Here is a 17,363-nt window from a genome sequence, read left to right on the forward strand (position 1 = left end):
ATCAAATAAAAATTTTAATCAAAATAATTTTCATTTACTACTTAAACTTTTTTTTTAAATTAAAGCTTTCATCTACCTCCCTCCCCGTCCCCCCCCCTCCAAGAAAAAAGTTTCAAAATGTACACTGGTGCTATAAATATAAATGCTATCTATGAAGAAATGTAGTAATCAAGCTTTTTTTTTTTCTTCAAGTTTTTTGTTTGTTTAGCAATTTATTAGACAGCTGAACCAAAGACTGATTTTTATTTCATCCCTCTACCGGACACTGGGTCTGATTTTAAGAAAAAAACATTTCTGCCATGAACTGTGAGGAATGCCAAACCTTATGGATATACAGTGGTAGTTGTTCATCGGTGTTGAATGCAGCAGTCAAAAAACACACTCGTCTTCCAGATAACCTCAGTGCACTTTAGGAAATCAAATATTACCTGGAAGCAATTTAGTTCATATATTGGCTTTTAAAAATAAAATAAAAAATACAGCAGCATTAAACTTACTTACTCATGATACATACATGTTTAATACCATCTTAACACTCATTTCAGTCTTTCACATTATACCGTAATTACGCATAGTGGTAAATTGTTATAAAATAGTGACTTTCCTATTTGGTAGACAGGTTCTAATACTAATACCTGACTATTTTGTAGAAAACCATAGCTTTTGTTCAGTTTGAAATAAAACATTTACATTCTAAGTACAATGCAACACTGTAATAGTTTAGGAAAAAAATATTCAATCAAGTAATGTTCATTCTGTGTTGACACGATGTAGAATAGCTTTAAAAAAGGAAAAAATGCTGTCAACTTTCATTACAAATGCAAACACACTGAGTACAACATTCATACCATTTTTTCACCTTTGTTGCTGAACATACAGGCTAAAAAGCTACAAGGGAAGAAAAATCTGTCAATTTAAGCTCGTTCATTGTTCTAAATCTGTTCCAGTCCACACAGTTTCAGCCCCTTCCTGCTCTATGTATTTTCATTTGTTTGGGCCCCTCGAGAGCTGCGTATCTGTATTATTATCAGGTATAGTACACATACACTGTCGTGTTTTCCTTTGGACTCTGCTAATAGGTTGTTTGAACATCTCCCCTCAATTCATGAGTATTAAATTTAGAGTACGGGCAGGGTCTGTATGAACTGCTAGACACTCATGCAAGTCCAACGAATCCACGTGGACAACCAGGGAAAGTAAAGAAAACAGCAGCATAAGGAGAACAGGGAGGGAGGGAAGAAGATTGTGGTGGGGAACATGACCAAGTTTCTTCTTTCACCATGTGACTGCTCCACCAGTGATGTCAGAGGTCAGAGGAATTTTTTTTAAAACTGCAGTAAACATTGCACATGTCTCAAGTCTTCAGTGCAAAAGCATGGTTCGAATGCTCTGTCTGATTGTTTGGCTGTGTGTGTGAATTACATGCATTACGCAAGCCTCTTGTAGAACCAGGAGGAGACCAGGGACTCAGCCTTCTTCTTTTGTATGGAACAGAGGTGCAAAAGCAATGAAAAATTCCAAAAGAATATAAAACCGGGAATGTCCCAAAACACAAGACCAACCTCCCCCTCCCACACACACCTTCCCCCAGATTTCCCAAGCTTCACTTTAAGTAGGCAATGTTTACTTGTTTCAGTCTGCAGAATCCAAGGTATCATTGGAAGGGGGAGGGGGAGGTGCGTATCTCAGTCTGTAAGTGCCTAAAACAGGAAAGAGAACTACTAAGTCACTGCTCACAATTAAAATGGATTACAAAACCACTACAAGGTATCAAAATGGACATGCTCTTCAAAAGGCACTATCATCCTCCAGTCCTTTTAAAGTAGGTCCTCAGACTTAATCCTATTTTCTTTCATCCTCTTGCTAGAACTGTAAGTTTAAAAAAAAGATATAGAGTGTAGATATAGTACTTGAGCTCTATTGGAAAAAATGAAAAGATAGTCCCCATCAAGGTTCATCTTTCCTGTTCCGGTCCAATCAAACTACTAAAGTCAGAATGGGAACAAGGGCAGGAATCAAAAATAGATTGTGTTCGATGCAAACCCTGCATTTTCCCCATTCTTCTGGATGGAGAGAGAAATGGGAGCTATTCCTCTTATATTTAGCTCCAATCCGTTTCTGTCTTTTTGCTGCAACTTGTCTGAAAAGTTAAATGTATTGCATGACGGGGCACAGAAGGATGGCTGATTGTGCAAAGGTAAGCCCTAGAAAATGCTAAATATCAAATGGCCAGTCTATTTTTTTTTCATTTAATTCTCAGAAGTTTAAGGAATCCAAGGTCATATCATAAGCAACAACTGATTTCTTTTTGCCAATGAATTCGCTCAAAAAGCACCCCACTGAATGGGAATGGGAAAATTGAAACAACATGCAAGTCTCAACATAATGCCAAAACCAAACCAGTGAAAAAAGAATGACAATTTAGGACTGGTATCATTTTACTTTCCAGCTCTGAACCCATTTTTAACTTCACGCTGTGAGCCCCGTTCCCTCGCACTGTTCTACAAGATTTTCAGGCAGAGATAGGATATTTTGCAGTTTTAGAGCAGGTCACTAGTGCACAACCATTTACACGAAACATACACACGCACGCACATCTTTCTGCAAGACCAGAAACAACACATTCAGAAAGGTAAAGAGAAACTACCAAACTCAAAAGCAAGTCCTCTGGGAGTTATCATGATTACCTTGTTGACTGGCCTCCATGGATGACTGCTTACAGTCCTGCGCATAGTGTCCACTTACACCACAATTGTAACATGAAACGTTCCCATTCTTCTTGGGTCCTGACCCATTCGTGTTGGCAACTACGTTAGGTGCTGGATATACAGGATAGAACCTCCCAAATCCTGCCATCTGCTGCATACCATAGTTGGCTTGGCTTCCCATCACTGGGTCATGCATAAGCCCGTTTGCATACGGAGACTGAGGCAGGAAGAATGGAAGTTGTGTTCCATTGCTTTGATGTGCTTGATTGAGGTAGCTGCCATTGCAAAGTGATGGCAGAGTGAAGAAAGATGGAACTCTGTAGACTTGTCCAGGAAGTGGGTTATGATAAAAATAGCTATTAATCTGAAGGCTGCCATTGGTCCCACAGCTACACCTACGTCCACAAGAGCCACAAGGGCCAGATCCCAACTGCTGCGGAGGTAACATTGTCCCGTTAGTGTTATTATTCCCAACAGCGTTTATGTAGGATGTGCTGTCACTCTGTGCAGTGCTGTGTGTTAGAGCGGGGCTTGGGCTGGGGGCAGGGCCTGGCGTGTGTGTTGGGATTGCAGGAGGAACAGTGGACTGGACCTGACCGAGGCCAGCAGACTGAGGAGGTGAGGAAGTTGCTCCAGTGCTCAGCACGTTTGTATTCTGGTTGGGCAGCACACTGGTACCGTGAGGGCTGCCTGGCAAAGCGTACGAAGCTGGTGGAGGTGGTGGTGCTGCTGTGGAGAGACCAGCTGCTGGAAGAACTACCTTGAGATTGGTAGGCTGAGGGATTGCTCCTGGGTTTCCCTCAATGTGAGGCACCATTTGATTCAGTCCTACCACCTGGGATGCAGGTTTTGTGATGGGATCTGTAGTAGGAACTGGGGATCCTGGGAAACTACCTGGATTGTGGACTGGGATAAAGGCAGTATTTGGTGATCCGATACTTAAGTTTCCTGTCGGCTGCTGTGGTCCATTAACTGTGCAACTTTCTGATGATCCCTGTGGAGAGGGGATTTTCAACCTATGTATTGCCAAATGCAAAGCAGGGCTACCAGGCTGGACAGAATGTGGAAGGAAAGAGGATGGGACTGGCAAAGGGGAAGCCATGAGCTCAAGGCGTTTCTCAGATTCACCAGAGGTCACTGGGCCCATTCCCGCAGGAGGGGAGTTCGCAGCCTCTCTCACCGGTGAGACAGCGACAGGTGTGGTAACCAGCATTCCCATGGTTTTACCATCTGCAGATATGGGTGGTGGGACAACTGCTTCAGGCTTTTGGGCAGCGCTGTGCATCACACAGTGTAAGGCAGGCATGAAGGAAATATGCTGAAACTTTGCATTCAAAGGATCTTCTGAAAGGCTCCCATTTTCATTATTCACTGCAGAGATCTGAGCAGATGATTTGTTCATATTTGATGAACTGACAGCACTGTAGCCTGTAAACCTGGTTGTATTTTGATTCCCAGAGTCCTCAGAATTGCTGTCTGTATCTGCGAGGACAAAAGCATTTGTCAGTCACAAGAATGAACCTCAAGCAACAGAGAATCATGCCCTGGATCCATTTACCCATATAAAACCTATTGAGTTTGATGACATGAATGATAGTTATGTCTTCCCAAACTGTGACAACTTCGAGATTCTTTTCATTCATCCAAATAAAGCTAGGTCCATCTTCATGACTTGCCTCTATCTCCCTGACCAGCTAGCTACTGTGTCTTTGACTCCTGCATATCCACAAACGCAAAGAGTAGGACACAGAGTGAATGAGGAATTTGCATCAGTCTAGAAAGATATTAACAGAGGTTATTTAAATTTGGAAGGAGTGGCAAATTGTCAGTACAAAAAGATGGAGCTCCCAGACATGACACACATAATTTCATATAAACCCAGCCCCTTTCAGGCCAAAGTTTTCCACATTATTGTACTGTGGAAATTTCTCAAGAGAGTTATATCACGGAGGCCAAAAAATTATGACATATATTCAGTAACCTAAAACTCAGTGGTATTTAAACAGTGCTAGAAGCCCTCAAAACACCAAGTCATGAAACCCACAAAGAAAAATGTATTCGGTGACTAGCTCAGAAAACAAAGTACCTAATTAACGAAAGGTACTGAAAAACGAACTAAAATAAACGCAATAAAGAGATTAGTCTAGGAATAAAGGCATTCATGCACACTCTCCATAAATACAACCTCTGTCTTTTTCTTCTTCACTATCAAAGCTTTCCTGCCCATCATGTCGTGGACTAGAAGGAGAGCTGTAACTTTCAGATGATGTTTCTCCACACGTATCATGACCAGATCCAGCATCCAAATTCAGATCTACAAATAAAAGTAGTCAGTTTTATTTTTGATCTCAGTGTATGGAAGTGAGGTTATTTTGGTTTTCTCACATTTCCCACTAGTCAAGATTTTTGCCTGTTTCTACTTAATTGCATCTGTGCCCTGTATTCCTATCACTTCCATTCCCTGCGCTCAGGACTGGTCTCTTCCCTAAATTTGTGATGAGTGAATCCTTGGTGTTAAGAAGGTGATACTGAAAATTGGTATTTATGCAAAGCAGTGAAAAGAATGATGATCCTGAATGATTCCTGTGATGTTTATACTGGACTGCAGTACAACAGCAGCGATCCAGCATTTCCACTGGCAGAGCTGCAGCCCTCCTCAGTGACACCAGCACAGGCAGGAAGCTAACTCAGCAGGACATGGCAAAACAATGCACCACTTCACAAGTCACTCTTCCAGAACAGGCTTTAACCAAACTCTATCAACAAATCCTGTTTAAAGAAAAAGAGGTGAACTGAAAAAGTGGTTAACCGTTCTCTAAATTCTGAATGGATCACAGGACACTCTTTTGCTGGAAACCAACTTTCAGGGTGGGTAGCTACTATGGTTTGGCTTTCAAGTACAGCCTCAGAGGGGAAGAAGAATGACAAATGCACCCTCTCTCAGAATCTATGACAGACACAAGCTGGAAATCCCAGCCCACAAAACCTTGGTTAGCAAAACCTCAGGACAAAAATTAGAACACTAATTATTATAATAATTTACAAATAAAATAATTTTACCCCATTTTTTATTGCTACTGGAAGTTTAACAGGTTGGGATGGCTCACCAAAAAGTTGCCTTAATGCTTCAATTCTTGAAATAATTTCCTGGATTAAACCCATAATTGCTCAAATTATTTTAACAAGTACTTTGAACATCTAATATAAACTGGAGCCTCAGTGTGACCCTGGGATCACTAGCAGCCAGAGTGTAAAGTGCTAATCACAAAGTATCCAGTCTTAAAAATTACTATTGTAATTAACTAATGCTTCAGACAAGCTCAGAATAGGGAGAAAAAATGAAAGCAAACATGATGCAGTTAAGAATTACAGACTCAAAATAGGGCATTTCAAACCAAGTCTGGATATATGAACCTAGGCAGAGATTCAGACTGTTATTTTTCCCCATTGACTATGTCTCCAATAAGTATTTCAAAAGATGTTCTGATGTTCATACGTGGGTTGAAAGCTTGTCTCTGAGCAGGATTTAATGGCTTCCAGCCTCTGTGGGTTACAGCTTCTTTCTGAACCAGCCAATAGTTTCACAGGAGGCAGTTTCACATCTGTAGAGTGGTGGGTAGTAAGCAAACAGAACTCCTAGGGAAAAGCATTCCCTACTAACTTTGCAGAATCAGACAATCAACTAGGTTGGAAAAGACTTCTGATCATCAAGTGCAACCTATACCTAACACCACCTAAACCATGGTACCCAGTGCCACATATCCCAGTCTTTTTCAAAACACCTCCAGGGATGGTGACTCCACCATTTCCCTAGGCAGCCCATTCCAATGACCTGACATTCTTTCTGCGATTAATTTTTTTCTAATGTCTAGCCTAAACTACCCCTGGCGCAGCTTAAGTCTGTGTCCTCTTGTCCTGTTGCTGTTTCTCTGGGAGAAGAGACCAATCCCCACCTGGCTACAGCCTCCTTTGAGGTGGCTGTAGAGAGTGATAAGGTCTCCCCTTACACACCACTGCATCACCTCCTAAAGTCACTGTCAGTTTATAAAACTTGGTGCGTTTTGCCTGACAACAAAAACAGCAATCAAACAGAAATGCATGCAGCAGAGCTCTGCTGCAGAGTATGTTTTCTGCTTAACGGCCCTTAACTATAGCTTTCCAAAACTGTTCGAGTTTTGCTAAGTTTGTGAACAGTGAGTTCTTAAAAGTTTTACTCAAACGCTGTTTGTAGAAGGTAAAAACACCTGCCCACAAAACCCAGCAATAATTCCGAATTGGATCTAGCTGGAATTCTCCAAGGTGAGAAGCGGTGAGAAGAAAGAAGAGTTAATCTTAGCTTAACCAAGATTGTATCACAAATAGAAGCAATAGAAAGACAAGGCACTTTTAAGAGTCCTTTGAACATTTAGGCCAATTAGGTGGTGTAAAAAAAGGCAAACTCTTTGTCAACTTTCCATCACAAGAACTACATGTAAGACAGGCAAGGTCACAACGGATAGCGGGAATTTAGAAAACATCAAGATGGCAGAGTCAATCGGTAGCACAGACTACAGAAATTTGTAATAAAGCTTGAAGACTCAGTTTACTAAAGGAACACAAATGTAATTTTTTCTTACAATTGACTGACGTACACAAGTCTTGGCCTAGACACTCCATTTAGGAGTACCCTAAACTGATGACCCTGAGGGCAGCATACACAGTTCTGTGTGGTAGCTCAGTGGTCACCTGGTATAAACACTACAGTTCATCAATGGCTCACACCACAGGTTTCAGACAGGTTTCTTGTGGGCCATTGCACAACCGATGAAGAAACTAGTAGGCTACAAAGAGCACACTAATGGCAAGATGCTCCATGTCCACACACTCAGACTGCTGAATTTCATATGGAAGTAGCCCAACAGTAGCTCTTTCTGCAATTACTCCACCCCATAAGCCAACTTACGCAGACTTTCAAGTATTTTGCCACCTATGCACGAAGAGACACACTCCAAGCAATTGGATATAGAAGACTGAGTCTAGTGTGTTCTGTACAGCAAGTCAAAGCACAAATTAGACTGCCAATATACCAACTTGCACCAGAACATTTCTCAGACTTGTGCTTTCCCCTTTACAGAAGGCCTCGAATAAATCAGCTGCAAGTTCTGTTTCTTACTAACAGCTTTGGAAAAAGCACCTTACCTTTTGCTGTCCCGGTACGGATGTGCTGTGATGCTGCAACTCGAACTCCATTGCTCCTGTTAGTCAACCTGCAGTCAGTTTTCTTTGCTTTCTCCCTGTGTAAATAATTTCATGGTTTTTTTGCAAATGCATGAGTACAAGTAACCAACCATGAATGAACATGGAATGACACTGGAAACAAAGGCAGTGACTCCAGGCCAGAAGTGCATATTTAATAGATATAACAACAAATAAACAATTGAATAGAGGTTGCTGGTACAATATACCAGGAACTAAGCTACAAGCAGGATTACTAAACACTATGAAATAAAGATCTATGTAAGAAAGGATACCAAAAATGAATAGGTGCAGCAAACAGTAAAGTCATTTTTGAAAGCTGATGTGTGTAATGCAGCCCTACACCAGTCTAGCATAATAGCATCTGGAAACTTGGAAGTAGGCAGAGTAGTAGGTAAGGGTGGAAGCGCTTTCACTTCTCACAGTGCAGAGCTGCGTAGCCTGCAGGAAGTTCTGAAGCCCTCTGATGTGTAAATTAACTTCAATAAGACATTTTAGCCAGTTACCACCCACTTCATAATGTTAAAGGTCGCTGTCAATCCTCATTTGATTTTCAGGATATTCTGGACAGCTTTACATCTTTTGAGTTTCAAATAAATATAAAGGGGAAAAGGCAATATGGTTAAAAATATACTTCCACTCCTTCATCTTTTTATTAAATGCCAAGCGCTATTTTGAGAAATTAATGCATTCACTTAAATTTCTATTTTTCAAGTTACTTCTTTACAGAATACAAAAGAAGGATTTTTATGTAGCCTTGCCTCACACCATGCCAGCTCTTGTGCCAACACAGCAAATGAAAGCACCTGATTGACTGCAGACACTGTTTATCAGAGTGAACGCATTACACTTCATTTCTGGATTACCAGTTACATTAGAAACCTACTTTTCCAGCTGTGGCTTTCCTTTCTTCTTGCTTACTGTAGACAGACTTCGTTTTTCCACTGTGTGCTAGACAGAAAATAGAAAGACACCAGTCAAACAATTATGAAAGCCAAGACAACACCTCTTCTAGACTGACAGGTCCACAAGTCCAAGAGTAGTGGGCTCACAGGTGCTATAACCACCCAAAGAACCACTTGTTCAGTGCATCTGAGCCTGTAAAATAATGTATCATGTCTTGCGTTTACACAAGAATCAGCAAAACATTCAGCAAATTACTACTTGCAAGTATGCCAGAGATATCAATCAAATTATTGTTTGCATGCTGTTCTTCCGCCAGAGGATAAAAACAAATGTGTTTCATCACAAACCTGCTAAAAAGGCCGATCACCAAGCTTAAGGAGCTATAAAACTTGTTGATATAAATGGAATTATTTGATAGTTGGGGGTGGGAAATACATGTGACAAATTATTTCTACATAGTGACAAGCAGGTACCTAGCCTTAAACTGCAAGTTTAAGCTGCTAAACTAAACTCTAGCACATAAGAAAAAACATAGGACCTACACAATTTTTAAAGTATGCTATCAATAACTGTTATTAACAACTCATATTTGGCAAGGAAGTAAAATTTATGAAAATTTTGAAATAATCTCTGTCCAAATCACGGTATTTGGACTTCCTTTAAATAGCTTTTCCTTTGCTTTAGTAAATTAACCTTCTCCTGCTTCAAGCTTGCAGTATTTCAAGCTTTGATGCAGCCTACTATTTCATGTTTAGAAGCCAACCTCAATTCACTACTCTGCTTTATGAAAAAAGGAAACTATTTTTGTTTGGCTTGCTATTCCACACGTAACAATCAATAGCCAAATTCCAAACATAAATGAGAGTAATATCAAACAATTCTAACATTCTGTGTTTTTCACATATAAGCAGTGAGCAAGCTTCCTTCCCCCAAATTCAGTAGTAGACCATTTTATTTATAAATAATTATTCTGCTTACCTATATTTACAATGAGATTGAGCATTGAAGAGACACAAATCCCAGAAAAAGTGCATATGCATCTATCTATTAACGTTTTTCAAAAATTATTACTTAAATAATGCAGGTAAGATAGAAAGAATATGTTTAACCTATTGTACCTACTGTAGCATTAATACAGTTTAGCTACTAATACTGTTTCTAGTTTGTCCTTGCAATTACAGAAATTGCCCAAGCGTTCTGGAATCCTCTCTGATAACAATGCTACCGTAACAGGAAAGTGCCTGATCAGAAATTAACATTAGACTTTTCTGATTACTTACATTCTCCTGGAGAATTTTATTTACAAATTCATAAACAAAATATTCAGCTTTCTGAGAGTGTGGTAAGGAACTATGAAGGCTTTTCTAATCAAGATAAGTCAGTAGCAACTTCAACACTTATTTTGTGCAATTTTAGGAGCACTTATCTTTAAAGCTAAATTTCATCATGTGTAGTGGACAGTCTTCTCAGGTTTCTTGGAATATGCTTTTAAAGAATAAATAGCAACACACCTGGTCAAGTAGGTTAGTACAGTGCTCTGGGTGCTGTTGGACAATACAGCTTTTCCTCCTCCAGTCCATTACCCCATTCTGCTCTGAGTGCTGAATGTTAAGGCTATCCAGTGAAGAACATTTTGCACTGCTAGTGCTGCTGAAAAGAAAAAAATAACCCCAAAAGTTAGGCTGATGTGAACAAACCTTCAGGCTTGTCTTACCAACATACATATTTTGCATCATGTTGGGAAATTTTGCTTTCAGAAAACCCTAGGAATTTTCAAGAGGTTTAAAAGATGTAAATTACAGCAGTTCTTGTGCTCTAAAGTTATGATCTGATCATAACTGGAGTTCCTTTTTCATTTGTCTATAAATGTCTATAATTTGATGTAAAATTCAGAACAACAGAATTTGTAGAAAACAGTAATTGAGGGCAGTTTCCTTGGATATTTCTAAAACACAAAAGCTTTGCTATTTTCATACCAGACATGTGGCAATTTTCCAGACAGAAATGTAGTCTGAATTCATCTTCTTTCTTCCTTATCATTAATGACAAAGCTGGAATTACTTTTTAATCCCTGTTTCAGAATTCATGAGATATGGATGGAGAATTCATAAGAATGGAGCACACAGTTACTACAGATCATACTGCAGTTGTGTTTGTTTCAATTTCAAAACGGTCACCTTGCTTTGCATTTTTACCTCCAGGAATGCTAGTTTCGAGTAGTGCTGGGAGAGGGGAGTTACACTTGGCATTTACTTTGGACTTTACAGTGCCTTCCACTGAAGCCTTGCTCTACAGCAGTTGGTCAGAAGAAATACTGCACTGGGTCTGAGACCACTGGTCAACTAAAGCTGCTGGAAAATAGTCAGGGTTCTGACAGTCAGTAAGGCACAAGGATCTATAGCCTTTTCGTATCTCATACAAAATTATGCCTTATTGTAGGTTGGATGCAAAAGAAAAAAAAGAAAAAAGGAGTTAACACTTTTAAATTCTTATCTAAATACTTATGCTGATAATTGAAAGTGCCCTTTAATTCAGGGCTGCTGGCAAGCTGCTTCACAAAAGTTACTGCAATATGAAATGTTACTCAGCTCCATGATGGCAGAAATCCAGCTCACTGGAAAGCACAAGACATGCTGAAGTTCCAGTAGCTACCTACCAAATATCTCTGTGAGTAAGGGCTCAAACTACTTAAAAGATACACAGTAGAATATTTTTTTTTTAAATTAAGAAAATGGCAAGAACCCAAGGCCCCAAAAGACAGACATAGACCCCTGACTGCAAAGACAGAAGCAAGGTCACTTTAGGAACTTCTGCCAAGTGGAGGTAAATTATTTCACTGCCAAATTTGCAGTCATTTCATGGAAACTGTAAGATTAGTAAAATTTTTTTCTATGTGTGATCTCATTCCTACCAGTAAATTTTTCAACTTTTTAAGAGTAAAGCTGCAATACCGAATGAAAACAAGAGGTAGACAGATGCACAATGTACCAATGCTATTTGAGATGAACTGCTTGTGATTCTAAACAGCTTTATGCATATTTATAACAGAAAAGTTCCATTCAGTGCAATTTCTGTACAAACCCATAAACAAAAGGCATAGATTTTAAGGAGACAGACACATAAACCAAACAGGAGAGGACTAACAGACCTCTAGCAGGCAAGGAGTAAATACATTTCCTCCTCTTAGATAAACAGAAAATAATAGTTAGCTAAAGAAGTTTCTTTCTCAGAACTTTGTGGAAATATCTGTCCCTCTCTCTCCTACCTGAAAGACAGATCCTAAACTATGATCAGCCTTACTGTAATTCATTATACAATGAATAAAAAAAGATAATTTCTTTATTAATGACCATAAGCTAGTAAATTTGGATCCTGATCTGATGACTTTGTAGTAGACTGTATATCCACCATTGTAATCAAAGATTTGTCAAGTTATACACTTTCTTCTTAAGGAAATATAAGCTGAAAGTAGGACAGTTTAAAACCAAAACAGACAAAAAGCACTAAGTTGTCTTGTGGTGAGTTCACAAGGATTTTGTCTGGCAAAGATCTCTGGACCTTAACCAACACTGTTCTGTGCTATGTTTATATTCTAATTATTGGAATTCTAGGTAAATTTTCACCACAAGATAAATACCTTTTACAGACAAATCAACACTGAACAAAATGGTAAATCTCAATAAATTCTGTATCCATTCCTTTCCCTTAATTGAGTTGAATTACGCACAACTATGTGCAAACATACCTGAAGTTTTTAATCAAAATACATTAATGAGTGAATTCACATTAGGTACTTCAGGGATCTGAAGGCATATATATAAACTACTTTAATATGGTTAGGAACTGCTTCCACTTACAATGGACACAAACCAGCGAGGTGTGCGTGCATTTGCCAGTGAGCAAGGGCAAAAATGGACTGCCTTCTCCTATAAGCTCCTCTTTGAGGTTACCTAGGCTTCAAATCAATAGCACCGGAAATTTTCAGTACAAGCATGGGAGTGTGTGCACATAGGAAAGATACCCGCCATACAGATTATGGTATGTAATACCTTATAAACACAAATCAAAACATCAATTCAAATCGTGAAGATCCACAGAATTTGGGAAAGAAGAGCTATCCAAATGACCCAGACCTACAGATTTAGAAATAGGGTCTTCTGAACTATTTTTCTAATAGTTTAGAAGTTAATAACAACCTCCTAAATTATAAAAATAAGACCAGAACAGCCCACCACAAACAAACAAAAGCTCCACAAAGAAGCTTTTCTAGAAGGACACATACTCTCAAAACACCAACAAATGGAAGTTCAGACACGTAACATGGTCACATTACACCCTAGTACTTACTTGGCAACAGGACTTTTTCCATTATGTTTCTTGTGAACTGCTGTGTGCTGCATTACATCTGGAAAAAAAACCCCAAAGCATAATTTCAACAGAAATTCCATTTAATCTTTTAAATCAATCCAGCAAATTCATCTTTCCATCACTACCAGACACATAGCAGAAGACATCTCCATTAAACAGGTCAGGCTTAATTTACAGTGCTGAAATTAGCAGGTGTTGCATAGAAGACAAATTAGTTTGTATAGATTATATAAACAAGACTCTTTACCTTCCATTTCACAGAAGAATGAAACAAAGAGAGGAACTATGACAATGTTTGCTCACCTCTATATTTAATTCTAAGCACTGAATGCATGACTGAGTATCACCCAGTATGAAAGAACAGAGAGAAGAAAGGAATGAGTCAGAAAAAAATACAACATTTTGTTATTTCTTCTGAATACTGAAATTAATCTCAAAACTATGTCACACATTCTGACTAGGAAACGAAGACAAGTCCTACACTAAAGTACTGCATTCTGAACCTGAAAATTCACTAGGCAAGTAAAGCTTTGCAAATTACACCTGGCAAAAAGAGATACAGCCTCAAGGCCCGCCTGGGTGGGGCTCCAAGTAACCCAGTATGGTGGAAGATTCCCTGCCTGTGGCAGATGGTTTGGAACTTCAAGGTTTCCAACCCAAATCATTCTAAGAGTCCACTAAGAAAAACTGAGAACTTTAGAGATATAGTCTACCCTTTTTTTAAGGTAACTGTTACATTTTAACAAAAGCAACTTTCCTTAATTCCAACTATTGATGATCTTAGTATTCTTGGTACTTAGGATTTTGCCTGAACTCCTGTCAATGCTACACCTAAGTTTAAATAATAGTTTAAAAATTTAAGAAAAAAAAAATGATTTTTAAACTTCTGGTAAACACTTCACTAAAATGGCACAAAAGGTGTTCTGAAATGCATTTGTAGTTTCACCAGATGAAGACATTTATGTATTTCTAAGAGCAGTATATAAAAGACTATATGGGTAATATATTGTAAATTTACTTGGTGTGCTCTGAACTCTTAAGAATATGGCAATGATTATTTTCACAAGAAAAAGCTCCTCAAACTGCATATGTAGATTACTGAATCCACAGAAATTCAACAGCAAACTTCTTATGAATTATTAATGTGAAAGAGGACAAGAGTGCTGTCATTACTTGAAAGCCAGCATAAGTGTTCAGTGGTCTGTGTTCACCCATCAGTCCCCTTTCCCATTCTTTCCATCTTTTCATCTACCAGGAGCTTGTACTTGTTTCCTTCTAAAAACAATGCAAAACTGGCTTGCTGTTCCTTTCAGAATCAAACTACTGACCAGTCACCAGGCTGCTGCTTCCATGTGGGAACTGTTTTTGAGGCATTTGAAAAACACAAGCTTTCAGACTGTAATCAATACTCACTACAGTCCCAACCTTAGTAATTGTCCAGAGTATCAAAGCAGCATAGGTTAAGAATAAGAAGAGGAAAACTTGAAGTTCCTTTCTGTATAAAATTAGAAGCTAGACAAATTTGGCATATTTAATGTAAAACAGTCTTGAAATACTCTTGAAATACCCTTGAAATACTGCACTTAAACTCTGAACCCTGGTACCTGAAGAATAAATAGGTAAAGACATGAAAGTCTATAAATAAACTTGGCTCATGTGAATTGTGAGGTATATATATTCCTGGTTGTTCAACACAGCTGTGAACTTCCGCCTTTGAGCAGTCTATGAATGCTGCCACTTCTTGAGTTATAGAACAACCTCTTAAGGAAACTGCTGAAAGTACACAAAAATTCTACATTTGCATAGCAGATTTAATTCAATTTTTGTACCACTTTATACCAATGGAGAAATCAGTCACGTGTATGATTTTCAGAACTGAGTGTGGTAAAATATCTCCAAGAACCACCTTTGAGTACACAACTACCTTCCTCCTGACTTGAAGCTTCTGAACTGTCCTCCTTGAAGTGTTCTGCTGTCTTAACCGTCTTCAAAGAGGGTTGTAAGTTACCTGCAGAGAATAAAGTTCACGTAGTAACTTTATAGATCTTGAACAACTGGACAGTTCCTGAATGTTTGCACTAAAATGGAAGCTAGGGAAATGGAAGACTGAACTTACTGGTTGGCATGTGGCAGCGATTTAAATATTGCCTTTGTCAAAGCAGGCCATCTCCAAGAGTAAAGGCTCTTAAGAGATACTTTTATTTTGAAGAAAATAGTGTTGAAAATAATTGTAATGCCATGGTACAATTTAAAAATGCTGTGATTGTGATAATTATTAGAGATATTCCTACTATGCTGCACTTCAGATTTTTCTTTATAATCATTTTGTGTTACAACAGGAAATGGGAAGAGAGCAATGATAGTTACTAGCATCCTTCTGCAACATATTACACTCCTCCACTGTCAAATCATTCATCTGCCAAAAGCAACCTAATTTGGGATTAAGTCTTCTACTGCCATTAGCACAGTCTTCACACACCATTTTTGCCTTTTTATGCCAGACAGGATGAAAAATAAGTAAGAATAATATTAACAGTTTTGTTGCCAGAACACCACTTCCATGCTCTGAGAAAGGACTTAATTTCTTTAATAATCTAACTCTAAGAGTCTACTCTTCCTCTCTCAAAAAGTTCCAAGTTAGTGCAGGTAAAAGCATCTGAAAGCTGCTGTTTAGGAGCTTGAAACATTGATAAGAAGATCTTTCTGAATATCATCTGCATTGAAGATACCAGATCCCCAGAGATCAAAAGTCTACTCCAACCTGAAAAATTGTCTAAACAACTGAGTTTATGAATCAGGACGGAGCTAACTGATTTCCTCCTTAATGGAACCATAGCAGCGTAATTAAGCTTACTGAATATTCAGTGTGAGAAACCCACTATTATTTAAGGTATGAAAACTTTTCACAAACACAGAATTTATTTCCACATAGGTTTTGCTAAATAACTTTGCATTTCTGTGCAATGATATTTTTATCGCTGACTCTGTATAGCAACTGAAGACCAATTTAAGCCACAAATGCTTTGTCTGTCAATTAATTCTGCATGTTCTATTTGAGAACCAGATGAGATTTTTTCTTAAATATATGCTTCCCTTCCCAACACTGTCAGCACATGCAAAACGTGCAACTATGACTAACTTGCAGTAACAAGGTGCAGGATTACAGGAATCCCAAACAGGAAACCTAGAAAAACACAGAAACCAACAATAAAAAAAAAAATTTAAAAAAACCTCAAGGGCCACTTAACTGGGGCAATTTTGGCAACAGGTGGGGTGAGTACTTTTGTCTTAGTATAGCTTCTATTAGCCTGCACCACAGGAAATATGACTGGGTGCAGGCTACCATGGACAAGTCATCCAGTCCCCATTCTCAAAAGAAAAACACCTGTGCTAATTACTCCTAACACAGTAATTCTCCTCATCAAATGTTTTCTTAGTATCTAACTCAATGTCAGGGCCTGAATCATGCCAATGATCTTTGCAACTCTTCCCTGCTCTCCCAAGGGCTTCACCTGCCTGCAGTGAAGACCCAATCTGGTACACTGCAGTTTTGCAATTCGGGGTGTGACTGCTGGCAAAAGAACTGTAAGATGCCTCAGCCAGGGCCTCCATCCTTTGGCACGGGAGCTGCATTTGAGCTCAGGCCCTCGCCCAGCACACCTGTGCCTGGACATGAATCTTGCTGATCCTGTTCTTAACCCTGACCTACTGAGTTGTTTCTCTGCTGTGACCTCAGACCTGCCTCACTACTCTGGACTTGTCTGGCAATCACAAGGTTCTTGCCTGCCCCTGGTCCTAATCTTCCTCATAAGAAGTTAAGCCTAGTGGTTTCTGTCTGATCCATCAGAGAGAACAGATCATCCTCTTTACATTAGGACTCTGGTATTTGATGACTTAAATAATTTTCCATTTGAGCCTTTCCTCCACTCTGCTAAACAATTAAGTTCCTCATCCTGTCTGTCATACATTCTACATCTGACAAATCCTCATGAACTCTGATGTGCTCAATTATTTATTACTATAAAAATTATCTCACATTTAAGATCACTTTGTAATCCATAAGACTTCTGACAGAATTGACATTTGTCTGTTCTCCTTCTGATCTACCCACCCTGCAGATCATTTCTGCCCAGTCAACCCTGTCTT

At 39.0% G+C, this 17,363-nt stretch overlaps 1 protein-coding gene across 1 annotated transcript in view; it reads right to left on the reverse strand.

Annotated features, from left to right (window-relative positions):
- Positions 1-1,329: 1,329 nt before the first annotated feature.
- Positions 1,330-17,363, reverse strand: part of ZCCHC2 (zinc finger CCHC-type containing 2) — a 42,481-nt gene continuing 26,447 nt past the window's right edge. Inside the window, exons 7-14 of the mRNA XM_030969311.1 lie at positions 15,142-15,225; positions 13,197-13,254; positions 10,361-10,496; positions 8,830-8,894; positions 7,887-7,981; positions 4,894-5,022; positions 2,688-4,190; positions 1,330-1,700 (exon numbers count right to left, since the gene is read on the reverse strand). Coding sequence (XP_030825171.1) covers positions 1,633-1,700; positions 2,688-4,190; positions 4,894-5,022; positions 7,887-7,981; positions 8,830-8,894; positions 10,361-10,496; positions 13,197-13,254; positions 15,142-15,225 — 2,138 coding nt within the window. The 3' untranslated portion in view covers positions 1,330-1,632. The remainder of the gene's footprint in view (positions 1,701-2,687; positions 4,191-4,893; positions 5,023-7,886; positions 7,982-8,829; positions 8,895-10,360; positions 10,497-13,196; positions 13,255-15,141; positions 15,226-17,363) is intronic.

The sequence above is a fragment of the Camarhynchus parvulus genome, chromosome 2, assembly GCF_901933205.1.
Source record: "Camarhynchus parvulus chromosome 2, STF_HiC, whole genome shotgun sequence".
In the NCBI taxonomy this organism is placed as follows: Eukaryota; Metazoa; Chordata; class Aves; order Passeriformes; family Thraupidae; genus Camarhynchus; species Camarhynchus parvulus.